This window comes from Mustelus asterias, chromosome 14 (assembly GCF_964213995.1).
Source record: "Mustelus asterias chromosome 14, sMusAst1.hap1.1, whole genome shotgun sequence".
Taxonomy (NCBI): Eukaryota; Metazoa; Chordata; class Chondrichthyes; order Carcharhiniformes; family Triakidae; genus Mustelus; species Mustelus asterias.
In genome coordinates, this window is record NC_135814.1 from 66,814,783 (window position 1) to 66,829,845 (window position 15,063).

At 44.4% G+C, this 15,063-nt stretch overlaps 1 protein-coding gene across 4 annotated transcripts in view; it reads right to left on the bottom strand.

The window, feature by feature from the left end:
• Positions 1-662: 662 nt before the first annotated feature.
• The window catches only part of calcrlb (calcitonin receptor-like b), an 88,008-nt gene continuing 73,607 nt past the window's right edge, over positions 663-15,063 (bottom strand). For all 4 annotated transcript variants that reach the window (XM_078228540.1, XM_078228538.1, XM_078228539.1 and 1 more), the window contains exons 8-13: positions 9,046-9,199; positions 7,277-7,337; positions 7,053-7,119; positions 6,690-6,908; positions 3,757-3,798; positions 663-2,429 (exon numbers count right to left, since the gene is read on the bottom strand). In XM_078228540.1, coding sequence (XP_078084666.1) covers positions 2,208-2,429; positions 3,757-3,798; positions 6,690-6,908; positions 7,053-7,119; positions 7,277-7,337; positions 9,046-9,199 — 765 coding nt within the window. In that variant the 3' untranslated portion in view covers positions 663-2,207. The remainder of the gene's footprint in view (positions 2,430-3,756; positions 3,799-6,689; positions 6,909-7,052; positions 7,120-7,276; positions 7,338-9,045; positions 9,200-15,063) is intronic.

A 15,063-nucleotide genomic window follows, 5' to 3' on the forward strand; every position in this document is an offset into this window, starting at 1 on the left:
GGTTCCTCGTGAGTGTTTATGACCCGCACGCATCTTCCAACCGGAAGAAAATGGCGCCGCCGGGAAGTGAGGTAAGTCATTGATTATGTTTTACATATATTTTAAATGTATTTTAAATGTGATTATCAGGCCCAGCACAGAACTTGCCAGGCCCAATAGCATCTCCACCCCACCGGGAGTACTTCATTCCGGCGGGGTTTAGAATAGCTCCCCATGTTCAGGGAATGAGCAGGAGACCCCGCCAGAGTAAAGGGGGGGCAATTGGGGCCCCCAGAGGGGTGGGGGGGTGGTGCTCCCTGGGCATAGGCACCCTGGCAGTGCCAGCCTGTGCCCCTGGCACTGCCCAAGGGCAAAGTGCCATGCCCAGGGGGCACCTTGCCACTGTCTATTAGGCATCAGGCAGCGGCCTATTGTGGGCAGGGCCTAGGGGGCGATTGGTGGGGTTGAGGGGTCCCACTGCCACTCTGCATTGGGATCGGTCTGGGCTGGAGGGAGGCCAGTGATCAGGGTTGGCTGGGGGACGGGAGGTGGTGGTCTGCTGCGGGGAATGGGGGGGGGGGGGGGGGCGGGGGGGCGGGGGGCCTGCCTCCTGGGGAGGGAGGGAGTCTGACCTCGGAGGGGGGGGGGAATCAGCGGGGGAGGGTCTGCCAGAGTGATGGGAGTGGGGGGATCGCCACTGCTGGGGCCGGGGGGGGGGGGTGGGCTGGACATCGAGGCGCTTTGGGACGGGGTGGGGTCAGGGCTGGCCCGGGAATCGTTGTGCGTGCCGCGATCGGGCCATGGGGGGTAGGGGGGGAGTGGGGCTGGAGGGGCAGCACTGCAGGCGTCCCGGGCTGGCTAACCATCAAGCTGGTCAGCAAACGGGAAGACTGACAGATCGGGGCCACTGCACATGCACAGAGTTCCAGAACTGTCAGACTCCAGCGTGAATAGGCCCCTCCTCCCCTGGGTTTTTAATAATATTCACGGTTGTGACCTCTGCACTGCACAGGGTGTGGGAGATTCAGGTCTGAATCTGCACTGAAAAAGCAGTTGTGATCTAGAACAGTTTTCCCATCAATTCAGCACTTTTGGGGGAATTGCCCCAAAAATCTGAAACGCTCTGAAGGGTCAGGCAGTCTCGAAATGTTAACTCTGTTTCCTCTCCCCTTGCAGATGTTGCATTTTTGCAGCTTTCTCTGTCTTATATCTAAAACCTGCCTTTTTATGAATCTCGCTGACTTTTAGCATAGGAAGTCTAGAATCATAGAATCCCTACAGTGCAGAAAGAGGCCATTCAGCCCATCGAGTCTGCACCGACAGCAACACAACCCAGGCCCTATCCATGTCACGCCACATAGTTACCCTGCTAATCTGTCTAACCTACGCATCCCGGGACACTAAGGGGCAATTTAGCATGGCCAATCAACGTAACCCGCACATCTTTGGAGTGTAGGAGGAAACCGGAGCACCTGGAGGAAACCCACACAGAAACACCGGGAGAACATGCAAACTCTGCACAGATAATGACCAAAGCTGGGAATCAAACCCAGGTCCCTGGAGCTGTGAGGCAGCAGTGCTAGCCACTGTGCCATCCTGCCGAGTCTAGTTGGGTGTTTGCACTTAGCACCAATTTTGCAGAATTGCTGATGACACTACAGGTACCCCGTATTTATTGTTCAGTGATATTTACTTTAAACTATAGCTAGCCTAGGCTTAGGCTGTTGTAATGTATGCAGGCTTCATCCTACATGCGGTGTCCAAAAACCAAAATGATCTGAAATCTGAAAACACGATCGGCCCCGAGGATTTTGGATAAAGGATACTCGACTTCCATTGGCACAAGTGAGTGATTGTACAGTAACCAGGATATTAGTTTATCAAAATGACAAAAACGATCTTCCTGTGGAATTAGAGTCTATTGCACCTACCTTCACTGCCTGACAGCATGTGAGACAGTGATCTGAAGACCAGAAATACAAGAATATTTCCAAGTCTCCTGTTTCAGTGGAGGTTACTTTCTTCCAACTGTGTCACAGGCCACGGATATATTTGTCATGTCCTTCACTTCATCTCATGTGAAATAAGTGATTGGGAAGTAACAGAGTGGCGTTTGACGATGAAAATAACTTTCAGTGCAGACTCAGCTGAACTCTTCCATCGAAATGAAAGGAGGAAGTTCACTGTCATTGAAATCTTCAACAATAGCAGGCTCTCCTGGCAGTTCCCTAGGTGCAGAAGTCTCCTGTTTTCAGACTGATAATTTCAATGTCATGAAAACTTTTCCCGTTTACATATTCATTATTGGGCTCATGGTTATACAGACCTCCGTGCACTTCTGTAATAGACGTTCCGGTGCAAGAGGTAGAACGCAGACCCTCTGAGTGAGTCAGACTGTTTCCAAACTGAATGTTGTATTGCATCCAGTGACGTCTTAAAATAGCTTGAACCTGTTAGAAGAAGAGAGAGAGAAAGTGAGAGAGAGTTTCACATTATAGTCTGTCACATTAGCTTTTTATTGGTCATGCCATCATTTTTACAAGATAAATTCCATAGAAATTGGTGCGTCTATTTATTTCTGATTGGAACAGACCAGTTCAGATGCTGAATTCAATCCACAGTTCGGGAAATTATGGCTTAGTGGTATTATTGCTAGACTATTAATCAAGAAGATCAGCTAATGTTCTGGGGACCTCGGTTCGAATCCCACCACAGCAGTAGGGGGAATTTGAATTCAAAGAAAAATATCTGGAATTAAGAATCTACTGATGACCATGAAACCATTGTGGATTGTCGGAAAAACCCATCTGGTTCACTAATCTTTAGAGAAGGAAATCTGCTGTCCTTACCTCGCCTGGCCTACATGTGACTCCAGAGCCACAGCAATGTGGTTGACTCTCAACTGTCCTCCAAAAGCAACTATGGATGGGCAATAAATGCTGGCCAGCCAGCGACACTCATGTTCCATGAAAGAATAAAAAAATGTTCCTGCTAACAATTTTATTTCAAGAAGTGTCCTCTAATATTAAGAAGTCATTGCACCATGAGGACACCTTGAATCTCCATTAACAGCTGTTAACAAAACTACTCCCACATTTGATTACACTGCCAGATATAGTAACTGAGGGTAATATGTAAGCCAAATGCTTAAACAATAGAAGTGGAAATTAAAATTTATATTATGATTCTAGTTGACAAAATTATAGTTCTTTCATAAAGAAAATGGGCTTGATCTATTTACAATCGCTTTAGGATTACTTCATCTAATAACATTGAGGGGGTTCTCTCTGAAGTTTGTGAGGGGAATGATGTCATTTTCCCCAATATTTCTGCTCCTCCAAGTGATAGATTTACAAGCACATTCCAATGACAAATTTGAAACACTCACAGGCCAGCTACAGTATATGCAAATTTATGCTCCCTTCACTGGATCAAGTCCATCAAAAGCGAAGCTCAAATTGACGCTGTTTAGATAGAACCTGTTCAATTACTTCTAACCAATCCAAATTATCCACCAGTTTGATAATGCCATGGGTAATACTTTCCTTCAGGAGAATGGCATTCTAATAAATGTTTTTTGTCAGAACAGCTTAATCTTTGCAGAAATTTCATCACAGGAATAAGTGGTTTAAACGGAATTACAACGGAATAGATATACAAGATCTGTGGAATGAAAGGACCAGATCAGCCCAATATCTTTCCCCAATTATGCTCCCTAAAATGGCTTTTGATTGAGTATCACATGTAACAGCATCACAACGTGAGAAACACTATTACCTCTCCATTGAAGAAGCAGAATATTGTTGCCACCAATAGGCCCTACAAAAGAAAGACAGAATTATCAGTAAAACATAGCCTGGTGTTTTATCAATAGATGCCAGTGCCAAGTCAAAGGGTGGGATTTTCTGACCCTGGAGCAGCAGGTTTCACGATAGTGGATGTGGCAGGTCATCCCAACCTACCTTGACTTTAGTGGGACTGGCAAATCCCACCAGGCAGGAGGAGTAAATGAAGATATAGAAGGCTGAGAAGGTGCTAAAAAGTGTCCATTCAGTGATCAGAATACGTGAATGGCAGAACAGTGGTGCACATTGTCAAAGGACTGCCTGAGGAATGTGGCAGTTGTCTGGGGAGGGGCGGGGGGGGAGGAGGGGGGGCAAGAAGGAGAGCTGGAATAGAAAGTGGAAAAATGGAGGTGAGAAGGATGATAAAATGGATGAATAGGATGAAACAAAATAAAATAAAAGGAAATGGAGTGAAGATGGAGGAGAGAGATCACGATCTGAAGTTATTGAACTCAATGTTCAGTCCAGAAGGCTGTAAAGTGCCTAATTGGAAGATGAAGTTCCTCCAGTTTACATTGGGGTTCACTAGAACATTGCAAAAGGCCAAGGACGGACATATCGCAATCCAATCAGCACCTCTGTTCTGCCATTCACGTATTCTGATCACCTTCTAGCACCTTCTCAGCCTTCTGTTTCCTCATTTACATTCCCTTTGTCCCATTCCGCCCCCCCCCCCGCCCCCCCATTCCATAGTATAAATCTCCGCTGATTCTCTTTGCTTTCAACTCACGAAAAGTTATCTAGACTCAAAAAATTGGCTCTATTCTCTCCCCACAGATGCTGTCAGACCTGCTAAGATTTTCCAGCATTTTCTATTTCTGTTCCTCCTTCAATACCTTGGTCAGGTACTCCAGTATTCTGAAAGGCGTACGGAAAATTGATGTAAATTAGGGAAATACGTTCTTCAAATGGACTTCCCAGCAATTGCATCAGTTGGTCACAACTGGTCTGTGTCAGACTTAGTATTTGCTACTCAGCAGAGACAACAGCTGGAATTTTACCATCCTGCCCGTCACGGGAATCGGAGCGGGCGAGGGGCGGACAATGGAAAGGTCCTTTGACCTTGGGTGGGATTTTATGGTTTCGGGATGCGCGAGGCTGTAAAATATTCACAAAGTGAGGTTATAAAGGAGGGTGGTGATCATCTAGATTCACACAAAAAGAATGCATAGTTAAATATGTAACTAAATGGTAGCTCGTAATCAAGTAACTGTACATCAGCAACTTAGAACAAAATGAGTGATTGGCACTCTTAATGAACTACACTTGTCAGTTTTTAATCGACAAGAACTGTACAGAATATCACTGTTAGTGATAAATTCAACAAAACAAATAAAATATTTACAAGGTAACATAATCTTACTAGTAAACTCAATCAGAAAAAACAAAATCTGAGGTCTTTAAAACTTTTCTAAAATTGTGCTCACCTGCATCAAAGTGGGGGATTATTTGCTGATGAAAGATAGAAGTTCCAAATTAGGACTGCCCATAACCAAATTGAAATTCTGGCTGAACCAGTCGGAAATTTTCCTGTTTACACACTGTGATTTAGTAGCCCTTTAAGGGGAGGTGCCCAAAAAGAGTCATGTGACCTATTGGTCCAATCAGGAGCCTAGTTGGGGACTTATTCAGACTTTGTTCCAGGAGTAGAAGTTTTGGGCCTGTGGAGTTTAAGACCTTTTTCCTTGCTCTGTCACGTGTATAGTTATTCTGTTAATAAACCTTTGTTAATTCACTGACCAGAGTTCGAGCCTTACCTCACTATGCTACACGAGTACAGATCAATGCTTGATAGAAATCAATTGTACCATATGATGATAAAATATGGTGAGAAAATTTCCAATGAAATTATCCAACTGTTAGAGACAATGGCAACATAATAAGTGCAATGCCAACATTACCCATGTTTTCCTTCCCCCCCACCCCTCATCTTTATGTTTAGGATATATTGCAACATTGGCCAGAATTATCCAGCTGTTCACGCCAGCGGGATTCACCAGTCCCGCTGCAGTGAGCGGAGACTTGTTTGAGCACCAAATTCTCCACATAGTTGATTAATTAAAGACCAAAAGAGAAAATGCTGGAAAATCTCAGCAGGTCTGGTAGCATCTGTAAGGAGAGAAAAGAGCTGACGTTTCGAGATTATTTTATTTAATTTTTATTGTTCTCTACCTTTTATTTCTTTATTGTCTTTCTTCATTTTTCTTCCCACTATTTTCCCCTACTTTATATCCCTTCCTTTCCCTTTTCTCCCCCTTTGCTTCTCCTTTTCTAAATCTTACCTCTGTCCCATCCATTTTCCTCCCCCCCACACCCCCCCGCACCCCCCCCCCCCCCCCCACCCCCCCCAGCCCCCCAACATCTTCATTTTAGCTTCTCTGCCGTTTGGTCATTCACACCCTTTACTCTATCTGTGGACAGCTATTAACTGGTTTCCCTGGTTTCTGTGGCTATGACTCATCTTTCATTCCCTCACCCTGCAGTATAAATATCTCCCACTTTCTATGCCTTTTAGCTTTGACAAAGGATCTTCTGGACTCGTAACGTCAGCTCTTTTCTCTCCTTACAGATGCTGCCAGACCTGCTGAGATTTTCCAGCATTTTCTCTTTTGCTTTCATGGATTAATTAAAGAGTTTGATCAATCTTTTTCATTTGAAAATGTGGTAGACATTGATGAACAGCTCATAAATGAAGATAGCTAGAGCTTACCTTAAAAGTCTACCTCTAAATCAGCAATATTAAAGGATAAAATAGTAATGCTTGCACTGTGCTCAAATGCTCCTCAAATGGTTGCATTATTTAATTGGAAATTTATCCATTTCACAACCTGCTTGTGTGCCACACAAGTTAAAAATAAACTTTACCTGATAATGCATTAAAATATGCATCACATAGTCATAGACCTCTTCAGCTACTCGGCCTTCTGGCTTCCATGGGACCAGCACAAACTGGATCCCAAGCAATGGAACTAATATCAGGGTAGCCCTGACCGCCTTCATGTAAAGGTTTGACTCCGTTCTGTGTGTGACTTTTAACTTTGTTATAAGGACACGGACAATATTCAGTAAGAAAAACAAGTTTACCTATGGAAATAAAAAACAGGTGTCAGTTCAGCTTTTGTAAACAAGTTATCAGGCTGACAGTTACTCAATATATGTGATAGTCAAGCTCCTTTATTTTGCTCAATCCATTTAAATAGAGTGTACTTAAATGTAATTTAAACTTACCAGTAAGGCAGCGCAAATAGGGCCATGAATTATGTACAGCAGATGTGTTTCAGAACTAATCCAGCAACTGTGTAGAAAAGACAATATTTAGGAGGTAAGTTCACTGTTACTTTAAAGAATAATAATGTATAGTAATTTTGCTGAAATATATATACTTTATTTATATAATATATAAAAAGAGAGAGGGGGAGAGAAAGAGAGGTTCACACAAACAAACCACTTACTTATCATTGTAATATAAGCTTCTGGCTATTGCATGTATTGTGGCAGGAATAAGTGGGAATCCTGTAAAATAAAACATTAATTAGGATAAGTGGTCATTGCTTCCCACATTGTTGATATTTGGCTGAACCCAGATTGTTTTTGCTAATACTGTTCTGTGCAAGTTGTATTTGGCAGACAGCTGTTTCCTATGCGTAATGTAAAGTTAATAGAGCACTGTCCAACTCATTAACCTTCAGAAATGCCACTGGATACAATGACAGAGTTCCCATAGAAACGGCTCATGACCCATTTCCTCGAATGTAGAATGGACATCAATGAGGAAAGTGAACATTTGCTTGAATAGGCTTTGCTGTCTTGTTCCTCAGAGTCTCAGTCAGCTTTGATTCCAGGTACAACTGACAAACGCAGGTGTGGTGGCAACTGATCAAAGGTGATGCCATAGCAAGTACCAAGTGGATTTATGCCTTTCAGAGAAGCAGCAGTATTGGTCAGGAAATTATGGATAAAGACATACAGCCCAATTCCTGACATTTCTGTGTCCATGATGTGGAGATGCCGGCATTGGACTGGGGTGAACACAGTAAGAGTTTTAACAACACCAGGTTAAAGTCCAACAGGTTTATTCGGTAGCAAACATTTCCACTCCATCTGACGAAGGAGCAGCGCTCCGAAAGCAAATGGTATTTGCGACCAAATAAACCTGTTGGACTTTAACCTGGTGTTGTTAAAACTCTTACTGATTTCTGTGTCCCCCAGCCCTAACAAACACCAGCCTGTCTCAGGCATTAGGTCCTTTAAAATGCTAATCCAGATCCTAGGACATACATTGGGCCCTGTTTGTCACTTCAGTATAATATTGGGCAGAACATGTGCCCAACAATAGGTGGCAATCCAACTAAAGTGGGGCTGCTCTCTGCCCCTCACACCAGGTGAGATTCACTGGTATCCACTAGTCCAATCAATCTGAGCGCTGCCACTCTGGGTTCCACCAACACTCTGTCCTTTCCTCCACCTCCAAAAACTCCCACCCTAAGAGCAATTCCTCTCATGAACCAACTTCTTCCAGCATGGGTGCTGACTCATCCACCCAATATTATGGCTGCTGAAAGCTGAAGTGTTCCTCTGGGATACCTGTTTTCCAGCCATTGCTGACTAACAAGGCCTGGCCCATGGATGGGCTTCCTGTCGGGAACATGGGGCATCGGGCCAGGGCACTCTGTCAATCAAAATCCATCCAGGGTGAAAATTTTCCTTGCTGTGACTGCCTGGTAACTTTAACCAAACATTTTTAACTCACCCTTTGAACTAAGTCTGAACAATTTGGCAGCCAGATAAAATAATGAATTCATGAGTTGAGACAATCAGGTAATCACTCCCTACTGTTGAAAGCTTGAAATTTTCTGCCACTTATCTTCATTGTTTTTTCTCTGGAATAATCTCCACTCCTTCGCATGCATAGAAATGAGAAGGCCTTCAACCAAAACATAAATTTTGAACTATCACTTCCCCTTGCTTACGATCTTAATTTATGCTTCGTAATTTGGTTATTACTAGCATTAAGTGAGTTGGTATCTAATTTCAATTCAACATGATCATTCTCAAAATGGCAGGATTTGTCTTAATACTACTGGTACTCAACCAAAATTTGCAAACACATTCCACAAACATTCCTACAATGCAAAAATGAATTGCTGCATTTGAAATATTATAAGGGGCCAACACTGAATGAGTCACTTCAACACAGTGCTGTGCTTTATAAAATACATACCCCATCCAAGAAGATAATACCACAGCAAGTGTTGTTTCTCAGCAAACACAGCAACAACAATCAGCGTATGAAGATAAATGCCTTCGCACAACATCCAGAAGTAATTGCAGCCCATCAAGTACAATTGAAGAAACTGGGATACTTTACAGCTGATCTGAAAAAAACAAGGGATAAAATTTGCAGTGAGACTGCAGGGGTGCCTCAGAGTGCACAATATCCAGACTTGGGCTGACAAGTGCAAAGTAACATTCGCGCCACACAAATGCCAGGCGATGACCATCACCAATAAGAAACACTCTAACCACCGCCCCTTGACGTTTAATGACATTACCATCACTGAATCCCCCACTGTCAACATCCTTGGGGTTACCATTGACCAGAAAGTCAACTGGACTCACCACAGTGGTTCCAAGAGCAGGTCAGAGGAATACTGTGGCAAGTAACCCATCTCCTGAGTTCCCAAAGGCTGCTCACCATTTACAAGGCACAAGTCAGGAGTGTGATGGAATACTCTCCACTTGCCTGGATGGGTGCAGCTCCAACAACAGTCAAGAAGCTTGACACCATCCAGGACAAAGCAGCCCGCTTGATTGGCACCACATCCACAAACATCCACTCCTTCCACCACTGATGCTCAGTGGTAGCAGTGTGTACTATCTACAAGATGCACTGCAGAAATTCACCAAAGATCCTTAGACAGCGCTGTCCAAACCCACAACCCCTTCCATCGAGAAGGACAAGGGCACATGGGAACACTACCACCTGCAAGTTCCCCTCTAAGCCACTCACCATCCTGACCTGGAAGAATATCACTGTTCCTTTGCAGTCGCTGGGTCAAAATCCTGGAATTCCTTCCCTAATGGCATTGTGGGTCAACCCACAGCATGTGGACTGCAGTGTTTCAAGAAGGCAGCTCAACCTTCTCAAGGGCAACTAGGAATGGGCAATAAATGCTGGGCAGCCAGAGCTGGTTCTGAAACGATGAGAACTTTGAGGACCAAAGTCAGGTTTCACTCTGGCACTAAATATAGAAGTTTGCAGTGTGTCATTTTATTCAGAGAAAGCTGCGAGGATAGGAACCATCCAGTGCTATTCAGGCAATAATTCTTGATTTATAATTAGGTAATGTAATGCAGTGGGTCATAGTTCATTACATGGCGCCAAAATCAGAAAATGTTATGTAATTAACTGTGCAGCTCAATTAGATGAAGAGGACAACCTGAGCAAACAGCAGGTAAATGTATCCCACTGCTTCTCCACATTTCCCTGCAGCCTCGAAACACGTCAAAGCAATTCTTGATTAGGTTGAATGAAGTTAACCATGGATCATGGAAAAAATGGAAGTATCGTTTCCAGTAATGGCATTTATAAATGTGGCTTGTGCGCACTTAAAAATAATGCTCCACCAAAAATACACAGAATATAATATTTATTTATATTATAAAAGGAAATAAAAATATGTGGTATTTAAAGAACTACAAATAATATATACTATAAATAGATCAAGCACCGTTATCAGTCCATGACCACATTAATAAGTAGAGTGCCAATAACGACAGAAAACAGGCCTATGCCAAAGATGTAAAAGTTCATGTTCTCAAGAAATGATCTCTCCCTATGCGCAACAGAACACTGCACAAGCACATCGATTTTTCTTTCTGGAAGAGGAAATATTGTTTGGAGAATAACACTGAGAAAGCATTTTAAATCCAATGTTTCCATCAAAATCAGTCATTTCTTGACTGGATTTGAATTTATTGCCTTCCTATCTTTGTCCTGCATTGTGCCAAAATTGCTGATTCAATATTAACCCTTTAATAACATGTTACAAAACTGTTTGTGCTGGTTTTAATGAAAGAATATATATAAATATGTTCAGCAGATACTCCCTTGGGTAAATCGGGCCTAGATTTTCATGGAGTCATGGAGACTTTGAGAAACATTTGAAATGACTCAGATCCTGAAGTGCAACCACCATTTCCAACAACTCCTATTTTCATTGGTGGGAGGAAGGGATCTGACCTGACTCCCATGTATGGGAATCCTGAACTCAGCGGGGCCATTTTAACTGAATTCAAACAGACCCCATTTTTTCGACAGCAAGCGCCTTATGCTGCACTCGATGGATTATTAATTTTTAGAACAGCAAATTCTCAGGAAGTGCAGCCAAGGTCTGTAGACTGTAAAGCTGTAAAGCTATTTAAATAGTTTGCCCTTTGAAACTGAAAAATATGCCTTCTGTCTATGAGTTGTTAAAAATCTGTGCTTGCAATTTTAACAGCTGTTTGTTGACATAACCCTAAAAGCTATCATTAAAACTTGACTTGTTCCACAAACTATCATTATCATAGTAGGGGTGGAAATGAGGGGGGCTCTAAGTTCACAGTGTGACTGACAGCTTCACAAGATTGTTAAAGGACTATCTGTCTTTTATGTGGGGTTATGAATATAAATGTTATTGGGGATTAGGCACTTCAGGGGAGTCAGATGTATCAAATGGGCAGTGATGAATGACTTTTTCTTTACTATAGTGAAGATATTAAGAACTTGGTTTCATTTCATCACAGCATGGCTCCTGAGGTCTACCCATACTGGGTGAGTTGGGATAGAGAATATAATGGCATAGGGTGGTGTGTAGGAATTATGAGTTGGTATTAAATTGGTACAGAGATTATAAGGGACCTTGACACTGAGGGGTTATGGTTTGGCATGAATTGGCATATATGGGCATATGGACTGGGTTGGCGAACGTCTGAGGGGGTAGTGAAGGATAGAGGGCCTAATATTTAACAAAATAACTTGGACAAAGTTTCAAATAACTGATGTGGGCCTTTTAACCAGTCTACCCCCAAATGGCAGTCCTTGTGCCCTCCTCTGATATGTGTGTGGAGGCACACTCCATCAGACACCTCCGCCCCATACCCTGCCCCTCCTCCCCCTCTCCTCTCCAACCACCCCCACCACCCCCCCCCCCCCCCCGCCCCCCCGCCCTCCCCCACTCTCCCCCCACCTCCTCACCAGTCCCAATATCACCACCGGGAATGACGGTCCCACTACTGGTGGCACCTTCACCAAGGCAGGTGTGAGGAGCCAGGAGATTGCCCTACTCTATGCATCCATTTAGGAAGATAAGATCCAGCCCCATTGACTCATTCAGACACAGTTTACAACCCTGAATAAAAAACAGTAAACTGAAATTTCTCAAGCAATTGGTAATGAGATAACTGGTGAAACAACCACAGGGAAGATGAGGAAAACTAATTTTACTATGTAAGTTGTTCTGATCTGTTGCCTGTAAGGGTGTTGGAAATAAGTTCAACGTTACATAGAAATTTTCAATTAGGGCATTTAGCCCAACAGGTCAGTGCTGTTGTCTATGCTCCACACGAGCCTTCTCCCATCTTGCCGTGATTCTCCCAAAAGTGTTGAATTGGTGGGTGAACTGTTCTAAATCCCGACTGTTTTGTCAGTTCAGCTTCTCACCTGAATCTCTGCACTCTGTGCAATGCGGAGGTCCCAGTCATGAATGTCATTAAAAACCTAGGGGGTGGGGCCTATTCGCGCCGGAGTTTGACAGTTCTGGAACTCTGCACATGCGCAGTGGTCCCGATCTGTCAGTCTCCCCATTTGTTGGCCAGCCCGATCGCTGGCCAGCCCGGGACCCCCGCAGTGCTGCCCCTCCAGCTGCCCCCACAGCCCGATTGCGGCACCAACAGCAATTCCCGGGACAGCCCTGACCCCCCTGCCCTGGAGCACCCCGATGTCCAGCCCACCACCCCCAGCAGTGGCGATCCCCCCACCCCCTCACCCTGGCAGACCCCACTCTGCTGACCCCCCCCCCTCCCGGGTCAGACCCCACCCAGGAGGCAGGCCCTCCCAGCAGACCACCGCCCCCCCCCCTCCCCCAGTCTGTCCCAATCGCAGGCCTCCCTCCAGCCCAGACCGATCCTGATTGCAGAGTGGCAGCGGGACCCCTCACCCCCACTGATCACCCCTAGGCCCTGCCCACAATAAGCCCCACCCCCTTGGCACTGCCCAATGCCCGAAGTGCCAAGGTGCCCCCTGGGCATGGGCACTTTGCGCCTTGGGCAATGTCAGGGGGCACAGGCTAGCACTGACAAGGTGCCCATGCCCAGGGGGCACGACCCCCACCACCCGACCCCCTGGGGGGCCCGGATTGCACCCCCTTCATTCCGGCGGGGTCCCCTGCTTGTTCCCCAAACGTGGCGAGCTAGTCTAAATCCCGCTGGAATGAAGTACTCCTGGCGGGATGGGAGATTCAATCGGGACCTGAAAGGTCCTGATAATTAACTCATATACATATTTAAAACATATTAAAAAAAGATTTAAATGAATTACCTGCCTTCCTACCGGTTTCCAGCATGGTCTGACCGGCGACTGTTCGTCAGCTCTGGGAGATGCGCATGCATTCCCAGCGCATGCGCAAATCCCTGGACAAGGCCGGAGACGCGCATCTCCCACCCCAACCCAACAGAAAGGTTGCGGGTCATGATGGGAGAATCGCGGCCCTTATTTCTATTCATCAACATAACATTCCATTATTTCTCCCCTGTATTTTTTGAGATTCCCCTTAAATTCATTTATGTAATTTGCACCACCTATCCCATGTGGTGGCAAATTTCATATTCTCATCACTCTCGGGTAAAAATGTTTCTGAGGAACTCTTTGTTGGATTTATCAATGATGCTTTTATGGTTCCTACTTTTGGTCTCCCAACCCATGCACTTGAACAGAATTAAATTCGAGCCCATCTTCATCTTCCCTACCCTGGGGCCCATCAAATTTGAAAGTCTCATATCAGATCAACTCTCAGCCTCTGATGTTCTCAAGAAAAGAGTCACAGCCTGCTCAGACCTGCTTTCCTTCACTTAACTGGCAAGCATTGTTCTTGGACCCGCTGTCAGCTTTAGGGTGACATTTCATAGAATCTCAACTGTGCCCGGAATTACTGAAGTTAAAATGCTGTTATTAGTCTTGACCTCTAACCAGCAATTTAAAGGCTGCGTGAGGATTTTTGAAAAAACATGAAACAAACGACTCTGCTGTAGTAACCTTTTTAAGAGATATGGACACGTTCGAGAAGAGGAAAGCATGGTTTTCTGGAAGGAGCAAGGGAGTGGGACTAATTAAGTAGCTTTTTTAAAGAGCCAACACAGGTCTAGTGGGTTGAATGGTCATTTATAATGTCCTATTAATGTCATTTGATGTGACGCAGCTTGCAGACTGTTCTTATGTAATTTGGATGTGCTAATTTCAGATTGGGACCACAAGATGAACATTACTACAAGTATAAAAGCCTCGGAAAACATTTACTTAAAAGAGAATCTTATTTTCTGAGAAAGGAATTCTATCTGTCAGCACAATGAAGATGACTATTCATTTCCAATGCAAAGTGCAGTGGCTGATGAAAGGAATTCCGTGAATAATTGCTGATAAACTGAGGAAAATCTGAAATAATTTTTGTACTAGAGCTGAAATAGCTTTAGTTGGCTGAAAATTTGTTTGAATGCATTTTCAGTAGACAATCTACAAAAGAGGCTAGATATCAAAACAGTTGTTTGACCCAGTGGAGTAAATCTAGAATTGTACCAAAGGTAGTTAATAGTATATTAATTCACTACTTTGCATGGAGTAAAACGGATGAAAAATAATAAGGATGGGTACAGCTACCGATGATCAAATCATCTATCACATTGAATCATAGAATCCCTACAGTGCAGAAGGAGGCCATTCGGCCCATTGAGCCTGCACCAACCACAAACCCACCCACGCCCTATTCCTGTAACCCCACATATTTACCCTAACTAATCCCCTGACACTAAGAGGTGATTTAGCATGGCCAATCAACCTAACCCACATATCTTTGGACTGTGGGAGGAAACCCACGCAGACACAGGGAGAACATGCAAACTCTGCACAGTGACCCAAGGCCGGAATTAAACCTGGGTCCCTGGTGCTGTGAGGCAGCAGTGTTAACCACTGTGCCACCATGCCGTC